The sequence below is a fragment of the Tasmannia lanceolata genome, unplaced genomic scaffold (genome assembly GCF_043159265.1).
Source record: "Tasmannia lanceolata isolate RefF3 unplaced genomic scaffold, GAP_Taslan_0.1 ptg000002l, whole genome shotgun sequence".
NCBI classification, from domain to species: Eukaryota; Viridiplantae; Streptophyta; class Magnoliopsida; order Canellales; family Winteraceae; genus Tasmannia; species Tasmannia lanceolata.
Window position 1 is genome coordinate 56900822 of NW_027518679.1, and position 19196 is coordinate 56920017.

A 19196-nucleotide genomic window follows, 5' to 3' on the forward strand; every position below is an offset into this window, starting at 1 on the left:
GGGTTTTGGAAAAATTGTAAATGTGACCAAAACAGTGGTTTCTTATTAAATTTTAAACATCTCATTCAATTGAAAGGAGTGAAATACTTTGAATGCTTCCTCATTTCTCTTGAAAAATGAAAAAAAAGAGATAAAATATGAAAAAAATAAAAATTCCATGGCATTAGCTTCCATAGGGCGATGATTTTTTTGCCCTCCCTGTAGGATGATGCGCATTTGATGTCAACAAGCATTAAAGTCTGCCCACAATTCACGTTAACAGGGGGGCGCATCATCCTACGTGGGATTACCGATTTGTTATGAGAAAAAAATTTCATCATTGATTTATGTTTTTGATTCTGTTTCTGACTTGAGGAAATTCCATCTGGAATGCAATAAAATTAGAAACTAAGGTCACCAATGAGTGAGTCAAGAAGGTGTGTGATGCAGTCCAAAAATCTAGAGGTTCCTCTTGCCTAGCATCGGAGGCAAACTCGATAAAATAAAGACGAAAATGGACCCTTCTATCACCGTCATAGGGAATAGAATACTTTAATTACTATTTAAGGGGATGAGATTTACTCCACTGACATCGAAGTCGAGCTGGAAAATACTCATGCAGGAGCTAATCCTAGCAACCAAAAAGTTTTTAAATTAAAAACTCAAAAAACTAAAGATCAATTTTCTTTCAATAATTCAAAGAAGTCCATTACAATGCTTTGATAACATTTATTTATCTGAAAATTAAACCCTAAAACCTAATACAAACCTAAGGAACAAATATCAGTCGCGAATCTAAAGTAACCTAAATAAAAGTAAGAAACAAGACAAAAATAAACCCTAAATTGAAAGACATGTACTGCTTAAACCACCTAAAACTTCCTTAAGTCGTGTCCAAATGATTTGATCTTGGGCTCGTAAGATAAGCAATTGATTTTTTATTTTTTTTTCTAATAATACCAAAATCAGGCCAAACAACCAAGATTTGATGCCTAAAAGGTATGCAAAACATTTGATGTCGAAAATAACACTTGAAGAATAAGGGAATTGTTCTACGCTCAGTAGTCATTGACAAACAACATGTTCTTGGTGGTTTTCGGTTTGCATTATTGTGTAAGCAAAGATTTGAAAATAATGATCTTGAAAAATTTGGTGATGCAATGCCAACATGGCAGACACGTCATGCTTAGGTGGCTTTGGTGGAGTTCCAAGGTGCATTCCCGCATTAAAGCTTCTGACCGATTTTCAACCAAGCTTTTGGGCTATTAAATGGCGGAATCATAGCAAATGGTAAACTACAAAGTTGTAGGTCTCTTTGAGATCTTTCCAAAATTGGCCCAGTGGTTAGAAAGTTATGGAAGTTTTAGTGGACTGTGTCTGTGGGTTCCCAAAACAGTCAAAGTTAGTGAGTTCCAATGCAATTAATGTTATGTAACTCCCTAAGTTAGCTAGTGTAGAAGGTTGAACGAATTTCCTTTGGTTTTCTTTTATTTAAAGCGTTGGAATCCATCTTTAGGGGGGATTTGGATGTTGATAAACTTATGTAATTGATGGAATATCAATTGGGTTGAGCATTGCTCCCATTTTGGTTCTTCCTCTCTTGTTGTATTCTTGATTTCTAATTTCTCTTCTTCTTCCCTCTTAAGCACCCGCATTATCTGGTATCAAAGCCAAAGTTACTCTCTTGGGCTAGCTTGGATTTGATTTTTATGGCGGCACGAAGAGGTAGAGGAAGGTGTGAGCGTGGTGGAGGTTCTAGTGATGAATCTGATGTGAATCCCTTCGCCAATACTCATGAAGAAGCTAGGTTGGGAAGATTATATCGTGATTTCGACACCGTCAAGATTGACTTGCTGGAGTTAAAAACCAAAGAGTTTCTTGAATGACTTAGTGCCATTGAGAAGTTCTTTGATTACAAGGCGATACCCGAAAGCCAACGTATGAAGCTTGTGGCTACAAGGCTTCATGGCTACGCTTCAACATGGTGGGAGAAAGTTCAAGAAATGAGAATCCGGAAAGAAAAGCGTTAGATTTCTTCCTGGGACAAAATGAAGTCAAGTCTTACGGAGAAATTTCTTTGGTTGGATTTTTTCGAAATTATCTTTTCTCAATTCAACAACCTATGCCAAGAATCCAAGAGTGTGTTGGACTACACCGAAGAGTTCTACAAACTCATGGCTCGTAATGATATTCAAGAGGGTGAAGATCAACTTGTGGCAAGGTATGTTGATGGTTTGAAGTTTCTCTTTGTGATGAAGTGGAAATGCACCGATCATTGAGCGTCAATGATGCTTATCAACTAGCCTTGAAGGTGGAGGCTAAGCTTGCTCGTCGTGGCACTAAGAAGTTGTTGATGTCCGTAGCCTCTATCCTTCTTCCGAAGGTGAATCTTCACATGGTGGAGGTGTAAAGTCAAGGTCCGAATATTTCAACAAAAATTCTATAAAATCAGCCCCTACACATCAAGTTAGAAATCAACCCAATCGTCCCAATAATCCAAATACTTGTTTCAAGTGTGGTCAAGTTGGCCATCATTTCAAAGATTGTCCAAAGAGCCAAGTAATGGCCTTCAGTGATGACAAAAATGATGAGGATCTTGTTGAGGATTCAAATAAGCCCATATATGATGAGGAGGATGATACACAATATGAAGAAATCGAACTTGAAGGAGAAAGTTTGGTGATCCAAAGAGTACTTGCTACAGCAAAGGTTGAATCCGATGATGATTGGCTTCGTTTCAATATTTTCAAGACTCGATGCAAATCTCATGACAAGGTTTGCACCATTGCAATCGATGGTGGAAGTTGTGAGAACATCGTATCTCATGAATTGGTGAACAAGCTCAAGCTCAAAACCGAACCACATCCAAAGCCCTATCGGATCACATGGTTCAAGAAAGGGAAGGTGAGTAACTTTTTCCTTTCCAAGAACGAATTTGATCAAGAGACTAAGGATAATGGTATATCTGATGCTCTACTTGTTGTTGAATCTAATGAAGAGCACGAGGAACTTCAACGGCAATTCAATGAATTCATCACCAAAGAAATTGATCCGATTGCATATTAGGTGAACCGGTGGATATTTAAGTGATGGGTGAATGGAAAAACATTACATCGATTTTTTATCCAATTACATCGATCCATTTTTTATTCAATCCTACATGGAAGGTCACAGTGGATATTTACGTATTCAAACATGTTCAAAATCTAGAGAAATTATCACTTTTTCATGGAGAATTTGAAGCGGTGTTTGATCTTCGGAAGTTTCAATTGATAATCATTCTTCGATACTTCAAGGATCAAGGGTGTGTTTTCTTGAACAAAGGAGGTTTGGCAAATTTCAAGATCGTGTGGATGCCCCTTTTCGAGTACTTAAGAAAATTGGAGATAATGCATTCAAGGTTGAGCTCCCTCCAAATATCAATACTCACCCAACGTCAATGTTAAAGACTTGACAACTTATCATGGGGAGCTTGATGAGAACTCGTGGGCGAGTTCTTTCTCACCCGGAGATAATGATGCGGTGCCAACATGGCAGATACGGCATGCTTAGGTGGCTTTGCTGGAGTTCCAAGGTGCATTCCCGCATTAAAGCTTCTGACTGATTTTCAACCAAGCTTTTGAGCTATTAAATGGTAGAATCATGGCAAATGGTAAACTACAAAGTTGTAGGTCTCTTTGAGATATTTCCAACAAGTATTTGTGCTCGAAAATTGGTCTCGTGGTTAGAAAGTTATGGGATTTTTAGTGGACTGTGTCTGTGGGTTCCCAAAACAGTCAAAGTTAGTGAGTTCCAATGCAATTAATGTATGTAAGTGCCTAAGTTAGCTAGTGTAGAAGATTGAGCGAATTTTCTTTGGTTTACTTTTATTTAAAGGGTTAGAATCCATCTTTAGGGGGGATTTGGATGTTGATAAACTTATCTAATTGATGGAATATCAATTGGGTTGAGCATTACTCCCATTTTGGTTCTTCCTCTCTTGTTGTGTTCTTGATTTCTAATTTCTCTTCTTCTTCCCTCTTAAGCACCCACATTATTTGGTTAGTACAAAGTTTAATTACTTCTTTGAATATTAAAAAAGCAAACTCCCACGAGTTGATTTGGGTTCTCCTTATGCGATCTCCATTTTGTGTTGCCACTCGAAGGCCCCGCATAAGTTGGTATTAGAATGCAGGATATCTCCTAAACATGCACGAAGGGATGAAGAAGTCGCTGGAATGAACCTCACCTAACCTGATCTAGCCACGGAGAAAGCGCAATTCCACCGACAAGTGGAGAATTTCACACACAACATTATTCAAATCCTCCATCAATGAGGAAGATACCTATGAATCTGAGATTGTAGAAAACTATGAATTAAAACTATTGTAAGGAAGAGAAGAAGTATGAATCGTGTGTATCTTTTCCATTCACATAAGAAGTGTATATATACAAATTACATGAGTAAATCAAATCCCTAAATTATCGGATTAATGAAGAAACAAATAAATGAAAATATATCAACTTCTAAATATATATGGCGCACAAGATATCTTTCTTATATGATACAAGACAGCTTTCTTATACCAAAGCCTTCCATTGTGATTGTTTCCAATGTGCTTGAACTTTCCACAATGTTGCTGGCAATATCACACGGTTCAATAGAAAGCTTCCCAATACTTACGCTTCCAATATTGGCATATGCCAACAGTGTAATTACCAAACCTGTAGTTTCCAATAATAGAGATTGCTTTCGAGAGCCCTTTTCATAGCTAAGTGCCATGTAGAGGATCACATAAAGATGAGAGAAGGAAGGAAGAAGAGAAGGTTGATGTTGACAAAAAATTAGAATTGGTAGATAACGACCTAAAATCGGGTCGAGTTTTCTTCAAATGGGGGTGACTGATGCAAGAGCTCATGCCCACTTGATGGACCACTGGATCATTCCATAAGGCCATCCATACGGACTTTAAATTTGTCCACATGAGCCTTCAATGTAAGATTTTTGCAAATGCATTATGCATTGTTATATTATCATTACTTAAATAGTTCTTTTTAGATGCTCCACCATTATTAGGTAGTTTCTATTGACGTTTCTTATTAGATGCTCCACCATTATTAGGTTGTTTCTATTGATGGTTTATAGGTTGCATTACCAATGTTAGACAGTTTCGTTACTACGTAAGAAATTGTTATGTAAACCGCAACTACATGTTTCTTTGTTTCTTTTTGGTTTTGGCTACCTATGTAATGTAATAACATGAGTGAGTAGATAGATTTGAAGAAAGTAAACTTTTGGAACATCGTTTGTGAAGATAGCCTTTGCTCTTTCACGTGGTTTAAGGAGGTTGGCTCCTTCACGTGTCATATTGGAGTTTTTCTCCAAAACCGTTGTATGTGTTTTTCAAACTGCCACGAGATGATTTAATTGCTCCTTATGTGATTATTATTTTGTGCTGCTGCTCGATGGTCTCACATCACAAACCCCATCCTATACTAAAGTGTGAGTTAGAGGATACATCTATTGTTTAAGACCAGACTCCTGCACTCAGGTTAACTGCGTACTGATGTGTATGTGGCGATGTAGGATCCTAAATAGGATAACTAAAGAAGGATAGCAAAAAAAAAATGTGAATTTCAATTCATTCTATTATTTTGAGTGGTTTTTGGAAGTTTATTCTAGAAAACAAATATCATAACTAATAATCTCTTCTGCTGAATCTAATAAATTTCAGCCGTCCATAAAATTGGGTTCAAAAATTTCAGGCACCTTCTGTTTAATGCCATGATGCAAACGTGCTTAGTTTTAAAATCTCCTGCTTCGGACCATTTGACTCGTTATCTTTGTTTCCAATAGATATCACTGCGGGGAAAGTCTATGGGAACCTAATACTCAAGCTCTTCCACAGAGGCTTTTCTAACCTGCCAATGGATCTCAGACCCCCGATTTTACATTTGTTCATATTTCCACTTGGGAAATTCTTGCAGCATGTTTAGATTGTGATACTGATCAGAACAATGGCTTTACTGTAACAAAAAAAAATGATCCCTTCAGATTTAGATTGTTATCAACTCTAGTTTTTTAAAAACCAATTTATTCAGCATGTTGTTCTGAACTTTTATGGAGGAAGACTTAGAATTTTTTTAAACACCCATGTATGTATATTTCTTCATCATGTTTTGCTGAACTTTATTTGGTAGGCAGAAATTATTTTGATCACCCATATATGTGTTATGAGGAAAGTAAAACCTTCTAATGATTAGCATTTGTTAAGCGGGAATCATGCACGTCTTTTTAGTATAATCCTACTGGATGTGGTTAATCCTTATTCATGACAAACTTTTTCTAGTATTAGGCAATGCCTTTGGATGAAAATTACGTTAATTAGCTTACAGCAGGGAAATTTCAGTTTATCAGGCAATAAATATGGGTGCAACTCGGGTCCTTTTTTGGTGATTCACGCTGAGCTTTTACCATAAAATTGGGTGAATCAGGTTGATTCCAATTCATTTTTCAGCAAAAGCATCCTGACCTGACCCAAATTTAACCTCTAGCATTAAAAGATCCAAGATTACAAGATTTTCTTGATGATACTAATGATGCTTTTCATTGATTGAGTGTATGTGGGTCCTCTGTATTTCTTTAAATTTATCAGCAGGTATTTATGAATAATTGTAAATGCTGAATGTGCGCTCACTTTTATGTATAGTCTAGGTATGATTTATGTTACGTTGTGTGCTCTGATTATCTCATCCGCCATATTATCCATTAGAAGGAGATTCTATTGATCATTACGATTAAATGGTATGGGTAGCCTGCTTAAGATAATATTAAACATTAAAATCTCTGATATGATGATATATTTCTTTGTGTAACATAATATGGTGTATATCAGAACTAGTGTCACAGCAAATTATCTTATACTTTACATGGAGATGTTGTACATTGGTTGCTTTATTAACCAAAATATACTAGAAGTTGATTATTTCTTGTGTTTTGGAATATTAGCATGCAAAAGACAATAGAACGCTATCAGAGGTATGCAAAAGATGTTAACGTCAACAACAAAGCGGTGGAACAAAACATGCAGGTCAGTCCTTTTCTCTCATTATTTTGGCTTATATGATCTGGTGTTGATAGTTTAGTTCCATGGTAGAATTCCCTTAATATGTATATGTGAACGGAGAAATATATTCACCTTGTGTATCCAGTTTCTTCCCAGACCATGCAGTAACCCTGAATGTAAACAAGTAAAATGGATGAAGTTGTGGGAAGATAAAATCTATTATGAAATATATGCCAAGCCCTAGTAGTTTAATGGTAAAACAGAAGTCCTTGCATGTTTTCTAGGGTTCTTTATGTTATGCTAGATTATCCATCAGCTCTTAGGGATTTCTATGAAGTTCTTTGGGTTACTTAAAAGACTGGTTGGAATTAAAACTATGTGCTTAATGTGGTTAGCTATTTTAGGAGTGGTATGTGTCTGTAAGTATGAAGTCATTTATGTAGAGGAAGTAAGATGGAAAAAGTGAGAAGTGGAAGTGTAGAGATTTAGAGACGGAAAGAGAAGAACACGAAGTTTCTTGTAAGTGTTTTTGTATATTTAAAAAATATTATATTTTGGTGTTTATTTGTATTTTTAGTGGAGTTCTACACGGGCTTTTTTGCTGTGCATCTCCCTTACTCTTTCAGATGTTTTTTATTGTTTATCTTTCATAATCGATCCATTCAATCTGGGCCCTACAAAGGAAACATCTTGTTTTGGGTCATGAATCTTCTTCTTTGTGTCTATTTGCTTTCATCATTTGAGTGTTTGCCATCTAGGGAACAACTTTCTTTCTCTTGAATCTCATCTTATCCCTCCATTTAGTTGGTTTCATTCCAACAATAAATCCAAAGGAGTCAATCTTAATACAACATGACCGTGGAGAAGATAGTGTTTTAGGTCTACATACTAGAAACGGAAGATTGGTGTTGTATTTGCTTTCATTTTTTTTCAACAATTTCTTTTCGATACTGAAAACACCCCCACATAGATTACTTGATAATATTTGCAGTGCATATTTAATAGGTCTTTCAGATGAAGTCATTGTTTATACTCAATATAACTTTCTTGGAAGGATGTGATGGAAATCTAAGCTTGACCACTTCACTACTTGACGATCTTGGAACTTGCTAAATGAATGGAGCTTGCCATTCACTCATTGAATGTTGCTACATCGGAACTTTGTTACATTGAGAGACACTGTATTGAAACTTGTTGCATTGACCGTACTACACTGGGAGCTTGCTACATTTACTTGGCTACATTAGAACCCACTACATCGGTCGTTTGCTACATTTGAAATCTACTCTCTTGGGAATTATGTCCTTGGGACATAGGTTTTGTTTTGGAAGTGTACAAGTCATTTACTTTTTTTATGATTTATATTTGTTAGCGTGTTAGTGGTAGCTTAGTGATCTATGATTTGAAATGTATCCTATATTTTGGGCCTTGTATCTTCTTTTATAAGCCATTTTAGTGAAATTTGAAGTCTCTTGACTATTGTAACAACTTGAGCTTCATTCTTTGTGTGTTTGGCCTAACAATTTTCTTCTCTTAATTCTCATCTTCTCCCTCTATCTAGTTTTCATTCCAACAAGATGTTAGATTGCAAATTATTCATGTTGCCTTTCTCGTTCATCTTTTATTCACAAACATGAAGAACACTAGAGATTTTAGACATTACATAGAAGCAACCTTGCAAAGAGAGAATAACCCTGAAACGACAGAATAATTTATCATAAGTTTTTCCCAACATTTTGCAGAAAATAGTGCCGCCTATTTCTTTGCAAATTTGAATGAAAACATCTTCACTATAATGCCGTTTCTCTATCATTAGTTTGCAAGAGATAGGCATGGTTATCAAAATTTTGGAGTGAAGGACGAAGAAAATTCTTACTGTTTAGAAATAAAGAGATGCTAACACATATAGGTGCAAATAACAACTCAAGTTTGGCCTCTGAGTAATACTTAACAAAAGAACACCCAACACTATTTCTGCATTTTAAATGGTTTTATTACTACTTTGTTACACCATGGGAGATAATTTTGAAAAAGACAAAAAGACAGGAAAAAACTGACTCTGATATTATTTCCAACAATTCTCAGCCTAGTGTCCAGTGTTCTGTAGGTCTCCATAAAGAATTTCTACCAATGTAAAAATGGACGTAAAATTTGTTTTATGTTGTAAAAATGAACATACAACATAAAACAAATTTTACATCGAGAGAAACGGAACCTAATGAGAACATTAGTGGCTCCATATTTTTTTAGCACAGTGAATTTTCATTGTATACCTGCAATGGACTAAATTTAAGCCCCAATTGCCTTCAGTTATAATTACCTTAACTCAGCTGATTTGTTCAAACCCACTTGAAGCAAACTCTCATTTAATATTGTGCCTAAATATTCATTTCCAGTTATTCTAACAATAGCTGATTTTGCATGCAGCAATGGAAGTATGAATCTGCACAAATGGCAAAGAAGATTGAGTTTCTTGAAGTCTCTAAGAGGTGCAAAGATTATCTTACAATTTTCATATTTAAACTAAAAATGATATTTCTAGATTTCATATCCGTGTATGGGATTGTTGAGCATTAAACTTGGGGGGCTTGAAATTTTCGCAGGAAGCTTTTGGGAGAAAATTTGGGATCATGTTCCATAGATGAACTACAACAAATAGAGAACCAGTTAGAGCGAAGCCTGACCATAATCAGAGAAAAGAAGGTAAGTAATAAAATAAATGTATCTCAATATCCAAAACAATAAGGCTGTAAATATGCATATGACACCTAATCTTACCGACTTTAAAAAACTTTGGTGTTGTCTTTCTTTCAGACTAAATTATTTATGGAGCAGATTGAGCAACTAAAAGAAAAGGTAAATGATAACATTGGGTTTTTAAATTTCTCACTAGAAACTTTTGTATGGGTGATTTCTTTCGGGCATGTTTGGCAACCATGAAAAAAAATTCTACAGAATATTAGTGGGGCCATCTGTGAGTGATGGGCAGAGAGGGAGAGACTTTGAGTGGTGGAAGTGAGGGAGGATGAAAAGGCCCATAAAAAACAGGAAAAGAGAGTCGTATTCCTTTTCACTGTTTTTAGGGATTTCTCATGATCACTCAACTCATGCCCTCTCAAGTCTCACCTCCTCAGCTTCCATTTTGCAGTTAGGCTCCAAATATTCCATGAAATACCTTTTCGTGGTTGCGAACCCTTCGACATTAAATGGGCGTAAAACAAATTTTGTGCCAATTTTTCCACTAAAAATGGGCATGAAATTTGTTTTGCGCCCATTTCACGTAGAAAGAAACAGAGCCTAAGGCCATGTTTGGCAGCCATCAAAATTCTTTTCCATGGAATATTTGTTTATCAAGAAGTGGGAGAGGGTGGGAGAGGGGCAGAATTGAGGACATCGGTGAGGAGATGGTGCTAAGTGGCTGAGAAATAGGAAAAATAAAACTCTATTCACATAAAACTCTATTTTGAATAGTGTTTTATTTTTCAGCCACTTGGCACCATCTCCTCACTCATACCCTCTCAAATTCTCTTCCTCTCCCCACTCTCTCTATGGTTCTGTCCTCGCATGGCTGACTAATATTCCCTGAAAAAAAATTCCTGGTTGCCAAACATGGCCTAAGGAATCAAATAAACTGATGTTTTCAAAGATGAAATAATTTGGATTGCTAACTCTCATTATTCATCAAAATCAGGAGAGAATTTTGGCAGAGGAAAATGCAATGTTATGCAAGAAAGTGAGCGATTTATTCGTATTGATATCAATCCATGACACTACATCATGAAATAAAGCTAATTTTTTTTTCTTTTTTGCGTACATTCATTTTCAGTGTGGGATTGAGTCACAACAAAAACAGAGGAGTGAGAGAGAAATCGTGCCTTATGACCATAGCACTCAACATGCTGATGTGGAGACTGAATTGTTCATTGGAAGGCCTGAAAGAGGAAGGACACGCTACCCACTGCAAAGTTGATTTGTCATAAGATCCTGCCAACTTCTATGTTAACACTTTCGAGCAAAGCTTATATCTGTCCGTGTATAAATAAATGCACAAGTATGTGCATAAAAAACAATACATGTTATAACTAAGTGTGTGAGTTTATAATTGTAATGGATCTTGGTTAACCTGTATGGATGATTAATGAGTACTTCAATTGGAAGATTTTGTTTTAGTAGTAAAGATTGGTTGTGATGCAGAAGCATACGACCACTTAGTCCAGGCCAACAAGGCAAGGATGGACTAACCTAAGAGGGCCCCCAAAGAAAACCAAATTGCAATTTCCATCTAATGTTGGCATGCATGTTAACGCGTTTCTATTTACATAGAATAGTCATTTTCATTTACTTAGAATGTTGCGTTTCTTATGGCCTAGGAGTATGCTCCTGACCAGCCATACCATGTAATGCTAGTTGGGACCTCTGGTCCTCAATATTATTTTCATAGTATTAGTATGAATATATTCAAAAAAAAATTTACTTAAAATGTTGCCAATACAGTTATTCGAGTGTTGCTTTCTGACATTATTAACCGTGTAGAATCAACAATGTAGTAGAAGACCCGATCAAAAGATTATGAAAAATAATCGTCGGGCTTGAAAGCTGTTCCACGTTTTAATGAGAAACTCCAAGCTTAAGGGGAAGAACACCTGTCTCACCAGCAAGTTGTTTCTCTTTCCAATGTTCAGTTGTCCAAACTCCTTTTGTCCCTCTACCCCTGATCACATCTTATGTGTATGTCCTACCTCCAATCCTCACTAGGCCGGGTATTATGGAGGGTAGACATTTACTACCCCTTGGCCCCACGCAAGGAATCCAATCTACAAGCCAGGCCCGCAAATGCATTTGCAAATTCTTTTGAAAAAAAACCAATTATTTTCGAAAACCTTTTGATAAATATTTTATCAAATCGCCTGGCCAGGCTAGTTCAAAGGCTTGTGCTGATATTCAAACTGCAAGTGACATTCTTATGTAAGAGGTGGAGGATTCCATGTCAGGCATTCCTATTGACCTCGTGGGTTACCTTATAACCCAATAATACCCTCAAGTGATCCAAATCCAAAACCACAGTTAGGTAGAACAAAGCCACATTGCGGTTCCACAGACCAATATGACTCCTCAGGTCTAAGGAATGTAAAGGGCGGCCCTGTCTTGGTAGAATAACCTTATCCTTATTTCTTGTCCACATGCTTTCTATATATGATCTCGTTCGGTGCGTAAACCTTTCACATCACCCATTCTTCCTTGCTTAGGATCTTCTACCCTAGTGATCGAGATAGGCCACCCAAATTCGTGTATAGAGACAAATGTAGGTTGTGTACAAGAAGAGATGTCTAGTCTCGACCCCAACCATGAATCTTTTAGTCTGTAAAGAACCGGAATATCATATCTCCCTGCCCCTAAGGATCTGTGAATCCATGGGCATGACATTCCTAAGATGCTACATAAGAACAAACATGTGTCAATATAATAAAGCACATAACACATTCCTTTAATGTACCTATTAATTGTCATGAAATTAGTTAATTTAATCCTATGCATTGCTCCATGACTGGGTATTAGAGCATATTGTCTAACAATTCTACCAGGACAGGGGGATGCAATGGGAGGACTGTGGCCTTAGGCCAAAGATCGTCACGCGGAATCGGTCGTCCCACTCTACCGCTCCTAGCTCCGTGATTGTTGCTAAATGGTGAACAATGGTGATTAGCTGCTCGACTTGTTGGTTCAGGTGATCTATTTGCTCATCGTCGGGGTTCCTACTTGTAGCCTGTTGAGGTAGATGAGAAGGATCCTCCCTCACCTGCGCTTTCAATGCTTGGTGGGGGTTCTGGACTGATGGATTGCATCGGGTACTGGATCGGGTATTTGGTGGCATGCTGTATGCTAAGTTCTCTGTCACCAGAAAGACCTTGTCGGCCTACGATGGGCATCAATATGTTGCTGCTCAAATCCGGCCAAGTGTATGAATGGCTTGATTACGCTTGTCCCTCATTTTGTCTGGTTCTGATGGTAGGAGGGTTGTCATGACCTTGGCCTTCCCTCACAAAGAAATTGTTAGGGGGCCCTGGAGTTTGGAACTCTGAGGGAACCCTTCGACGGTCAAGTCAGGTTGACCCAGAACTCAGCACTGGAAGTTTGTGTGTTAATTAGGAAGTGGAGTGGAGGGTTTCCTTTTATAGGCAAAGGTTATGTATTCCAAGGTGTGATGTGACGTCGAGGTGGCACCGTATCAATTGTTGGAAAGGAGGCGCCGACACCTGGTGTTGTACGCTCGCTAGAGGATGAAGTTGATTGGAAGCTTTTTGGGTATGGTACAACAACCTCTAGGATTGGCAGGTATAAGGAACGAAGGTAATTGGAAGGTTTGGGTGGTGTCATTTCCTTGCGCAGGTTGCTAATGTGACATGTTCCCTGGGAAGCAGCGCGCATCAGTGGCAATGGGGACCTTGTACGACCCTAAAAGGTACTGTATGTTTGCAGGTTGGTAGGTGATGGTAGGGGTGTAAACGGATCGAATTCGGAGCGGATATGGCTATATCCGAATTCGATTACAGTATACACTATCTGAATTCGGATTCGGATTCGACGGATATTTAATATCTATTACCGAATTCGTATCCGTCGGATATTGTTCGAATTCGGATATTATCCGTATCCGTTTATCCGGTAAATTCGAACATTTTATTGCTGCACTTTATCTTCTTTCTCCTACTTACTCGAATGAATTTTCCAAACCCTAAAACTAGACCTCTACATTCTCTTCACAAAATTAACTCTCTAACCCTAAAATATATGAGATCCTCTTCTTCCTTTTAAAACAAAGGCAGAGAGAGAGAGGGAGGCGATGGGGATGGATGATAGTGTTGGTAGTGGTCTTTAGGTTTTTCTTTTTTTTTTGTATATGATGGAATGGGTTTGGGTTATTTTGATGGAATGAGTTTGGGCTATTTTTGTTTTTTTGTTTTTTCTAAAAATAATATTCACTTTTCTCATAGAAACAAAAGATAGTGTGTCATTACTAAAAATAAGTATTAACGATAATATTAATAATAAATAAAAAGGTTTTCCTTCTCGGATTCGGATGTTAAACGGATCGGATATACCATTTACCAGATTCGCATCCGCTAAGAGCCGGATATCTCATAAACGGATTCGGATAATATCCGCTTGAAACAGATTCGGATAATATTCGCTTGAAACGGATTCGGATGCGGACGGTAATCGAATTTTCGAATATCCATTTACACCCCTAGGTGACGGGACCTGGCGTTCTCTCTGACATATCAGTGACCTATTGGGTAATCCGGCGGGTGATAGTGATGGGCTCCTGTCTCCACTAAGGGTCCCATACTCGGTCCAGGGTAATGTAGTGCCGATCTGTCGAAGAATCTCCTTTCGGTCAAGGTGGAGGCGGTGCTGCACACCCATCTTGGCGTGACGAACTGAGAGTCTTAGGCTTTGATGGCTCCGCTGCCATGTGTCATCACTTGAACGGTTGCTTGATTCAACAATGGCTAAAAATAAAAATGTTTTAAAAAGACTACTTCCCCCCCGCCCACCCCCCTCCCCCCCTAAACACCTTGACGCATGGCTAACGTATTCCTACCATTTGACCGGTCTCTCTCTCTCTCTCTCTCTCTCTCTCTCTCTCTCTCTCCACACACACAACAGGAACAGTTGGTGGGCCCATCTTTGAACAACGTAGGCCCCGCCCATACCACACCATAGGATAATCCAAACTGTCCATTTGATGGGCCATAAACGTAAATAGGTTGCGTCCCAAAATATTCTTCCATAGGCGGATCCTAGCCCTCCGATCTAAATAGAAACTACATCTTATGCAACCTTTGTAGATTGTAGAGTTGTGATCATCCTACGGAAATGATTTTTGGGGCACAACCTATTTACATTGTGGCCCATCAAATGGATGGCTCGGATCATACTAAGTATGGACGGTACACTTCATTTTCAAAAATATGAGTGGGGACTAAATTGGTACGAACCACACCATAGGATGATCCAAACCATGGACGGCTTGGATCATCCTATGTTGTGGACGGTATGCTTCAATTTGAAAAATATCGGTGGGGCCTACGATTGGGCCTTAATGTTAGTGTACGACCAACTCCATAGGATTATCCAAACCATAGACGGCTTGGATCATCCTATGTTGTGGACGGGCCTTAATGTTACTGTACGACCACAGGATGATCCAAACCATTCATTTGATGGGCCAACCCTTTTGGGGGCACAACCCATTTACGTTATGGCCCATCAAATGGACGGCTCGGATCATCCTATGGTCTGGACGGTACACTTCATTTTCAAAAATATGGGTGGGGCCTAAATTGGGCCTTAATGTTACTGTACAAACCACACCATAGGAGGATCCAAACCATGGACGGCTTGGATCATCCTATGTTGTGGACGGTACGCTTCAATTTGAAAAAAATCGGCGGGGCTTACGATTGGGCCTTAATGTTACAGTACGACCAACTCCATAGGATTATCCAAACCATGGACGGCTTGGATCGTCCTATGTTGTGGACGGGCCTTAGTGTTACTTTACGACCAACTCCATAGGATTATCCAAACCATAGACGGCTTGGATCATCCTATGTTGTGGACGGGCCTTAATGTTACTGTACGACCACAGGATGATCCAAACCATTCATTTGATGGGCCAACCCTTTTGGGGGCACAACCCATTTACGTTATGGCCCATCAAATGGACGGCTCGGATCATCCTATGGTCTGGACGGTACACTTCATTTTCAAAAATATGGGTGGGGCCTAAATTGGGCCTTAATGTTACTGTACAAACCACACCATAGGAGGATCCAAACCATGGACGGCTTGGATCATCCTATGTTGTGGACGGTACGCTTCAATTTGAAAAAAATCGGCGGGGCTTACGATTGGGCCTTAATGTTACAGTACGACCAACTCCATAGGATTATCCAAACCATGGACGGCTTGGATCGTCCTATGTTGTGGACGGGCCTTAGTGTTACTTTACGACCAACTCCATAGAATAATCCAAACCATTCATTTGATGGGCCACAATGTAAATAGGTTGTGCCCCAAAAATCATTTCCATAGGATGATCACAACCCTACAATCTATAGATGTTGCATAAGTTGTAGTTTCTATTTAGATCGGAGGGCTAGGATCAACCTATGGAAATGATATTTTGGGACGCAACCTATTTACGTTTATGGCCCGTCAAATGGACGGTTTGGATTATCCTACGGTGGTATGGGTGGGGCCTACGTTGTTTAAAGATTGGCCCACCATTCGACCAACGGTTTCTGTTGGGCCCACCAACTGTTCCTCTTGTGTGTGTGGAGAGAGAGAGACCGGTCAAATGGTGGGAAAGTGATATATCCTAACGTTTAACGTTAGCCAGCCGTGTCAGTTGGGGGGGGTGGTAGGTGGTATCAGCGCCCTTATTTAATCCCCCACAAATTAAACTTTCAAGTTGCATGCATTATCACTCATTAAAGGAGAGCAAAAGAAGAAGAACAAGAAAGAATCATTGTCGGAAATTTAAATAAAAAAATAACATTAACAATTTAACATCTAGCTAGAGGCCGTACCTAACCCAGTACATAAAAAAATCGTTGGCTTCCTAACAGACTCACTGAGTCACGAAGAGCCAACTCGCTAACTCTCCATCCCTGATCGATCAATGAACAGAAATTAAAAGAAGAAAAAAAGAAAAAACCTTCCATACAACTCATTGTCTATATATGCAGAACCAAACCAAATCAAGGCGTGTAGTCGTTCTCTAGAACAGGCATTGTCCGAGTCCCAGGTGCAACAGGCACCCTCACACTCCCCACCATCGTCACCCGTAACCCTTCCTCTTCATAAGCCCTTCTCTCCATCTCTGCAATCCGAGATCGCTTCTTCTTCTTCACCATAGCCACCACAAGCAAACCAAGAAGAACAGCCCCCAATACTCCTCCCAAAAAACCCGCAACAATAACCTTCAATCGACTCACCTTCTTCACCTCCTCCTTATGTGATCCCACAACTAGTCCGTAGTGCCCTTCTCGAAAACCAACACAAACGTTTGGAAATTGCGTTTGATTATACACACTCACCTTTCCATCCATACTGAAGAAAGCACAGAATGACATAAACCCAATGTTTGAGAACCCAGAGAAATCAATAGTGATGGGATTTTTCGCCGCAAGTATTCGAATCCTAGAAGGGTTCGTGGCATTGAGATGATCAGCATTGTATGCTAGAAGACCCAAAAGAGGAGTAACGAGATCAAACCCAGAAATGTTTTTCTTCTGGTTGTAGTACATAGATGACCAATTACCTGTTGCAGAAAATTTGTGTGAAATTCAGTTTTTGAGCTAAAAAAGCAAAAGAGGAGGTAAAAGACAAAAGGGAACTCGACTGTAATTTTGAATTACTTCATGACTCTTTCTTTATGCCCTGTATGGATTGCAAGAAAAACATTTCTCCCGGAAAATTTTTTCTTGAGAAAAAATTTCCTTTCCTCAATTTAGAGAGAAATAATATTAGAGGAATGATAGAGTGAAGGGCACCCTTACAAAAAACCAGTCGGCGCTCCCATTAACAAAATCCATTTATTATTTTTCTGTGCCCTTATAAATGCACTTTGTTGCCAAGGACCAATGGGGGGTTTTGCAAGGGTGCCCTTCACTCTATCATCCCACACAGTATTATTGTGATTAATTTAGAGGGTTATCATCATAAATTAAAGACCACTCTGAATTAAAACTGAGTTGGGTTGAGTTATGTTTTTTCATGTGTAAAAAATGGTAGGAAATTTTAGAAATGTTTTTCCTTTCCAAACTTTTCCAAAAAAAATAATCCAGCATTCCAAACAGAGCCTAAAGAAATTAAGGAAAGGTGAACACTACCTTCCAATTTCTCTCTAACTAAGACAAGTCTCTCCACGTAGGGGCTCACTATAATCCCCGGAGAGAAATGGAACTCTTTGATCTGGGCACCATACCTCCGAAGGCTCCCACTTCTATAACGTACAGTATCAGCTTGTAGGCCGGAAAATCTTTCTGGAAGCCTAACTGAGTAAAGGAAAGCTGTTTTTGGATGGTCAGAGTAACACTTGAAAGAGTAATCTCTGATGAGATTATCGAGAACAAGGGTGGGTTCAGTTTCATTGGATTTGAGGTGGGTTTTTTGAGAGGTGGAGGGAATTAAGAATGTGATGGTTATAGGAAGAAGGGAGAGGAATTGGTGGGAACTGAAACCCATGAAAGAATTCTGAGAGCTTCTGTAATAGTGCTTGAAAAGGAGAGAGTCTCAGCCAAAAGTGTATTAGTTTTTTCTTTTCCTTTTTGTGCATAGAAGTTAAGATGAAAAGAAAGGAATGTTCGGATATTTTAGCCTTGGGGGAAGAAAAGAATGGAAAGTTCTGAGATTTTCTTACTAAAATGGTATTTGGGCAGATTGGTATTTTTCAAAAAGTACGGTACGGCTCACTATATAGGATGATCAACACGGTCCATTTGTTTGGGCCACAACGTGAATAAGTTGTGCCCCAAACATCATTTCTACAGGATGATCCTAACCTTCAGATCTATAAAGAGACTGCACATTAACTTTTACAGATCGAATGGTTAGGATCATCCTATGGAAATGATTTTTGAGGCACAACCTATTTACAGTGTGGCCCAACAAATGGACGGTTTGGAACATCCTATGGAGTGGGCCATACTGTACATTTTGGAAAAATACGGGTTTATATAGCCACACATCAATAAAAAATCTCAGGTCTTGTATGGTAGGGAATGGAGTGAAAGAAAGTTTGATTCTTACCGTGGGGGGTTTTCACTTTTCAATAGCGTCTATCCTACTTTATTTTTATTTAAAATGGGTTTTTGGGGTTGAGTTGGTAGAGAGTTGGGGGAGAATGATGAGGGGGCGTGGGAGGTAGGATTGCTTTTATAATGGTAAGCTAGCGTGGTTAGGAAATGGGAGGAGAGAGGGTCCTTATCCCTGTTGGAAATACTTGAGTTTTTTACAACATGTCCCCCACTCGACCACCCATGGGGATCACATGTTAGGTTTTATTGAAATTGAGTGAGGTAGCACGAGTAAATCATCTCTTTCTCTCTCCAACCTGCAATGTATTACTATGAAATTATAATGTCTTCCCATGAAATTATA

General features: G+C 38.7%; 2 protein-coding genes across 5 annotated transcripts in view; one reads left to right on the forward strand and one right to left on the reverse strand.

The window, feature by feature from the left end:
- Positions 1 to 11202, forward strand: part of LOC143880425 (MADS-box protein SOC1-like) — a 76689-nt gene extending 65487 nt beyond the window's left edge. For 2 of the 4 annotated variants that reach the window (XM_077383455.1, XM_077383429.1), the window contains exons 3-8: positions 6968 to 7049; positions 9453 to 9514; positions 9629 to 9728; positions 9840 to 9881; positions 10717 to 10758; positions 10852 to 11202. In XM_077383455.1, coding sequence (XP_077239570.1) covers positions 6968 to 7049; positions 9453 to 9514; positions 9629 to 9728; positions 9840 to 9881; positions 10717 to 10758; positions 10852 to 10995 — 472 coding nt within the window. In that variant the 3' untranslated portion in view covers positions 10996 to 11202. The remainder of the gene's footprint in view (positions 1 to 6967; positions 7050 to 9452; positions 9515 to 9628; positions 9729 to 9839; positions 9882 to 10716; positions 10759 to 10851) is intronic. The other 2 variants (XM_077383438.1, XM_077383447.1) reach the window with 2 other exon arrangements.
- A 5347-nt stretch (positions 11203 to 16549) lies between these two features.
- On the reverse strand, positions 16550 to 18378 carry LOC143880422 (uncharacterized). Its single transcript, XM_077383418.1, has 2 exons — positions 17927 to 18378; positions 16550 to 17355 (listed from the first exon to the last, which is right to left on the reverse strand). Exons 1-2 carry the CDS (start codon positions 18279 to 18281, stop codon positions 16793 to 16795), a joined length of 918 nt encoding a protein of 305 aa, XP_077239533.1. The 5' UTR covers positions 18282 to 18378; the 3' UTR covers positions 16550 to 16792.
- Positions 18379 to 19196: the final 818 nt, after the last annotated feature.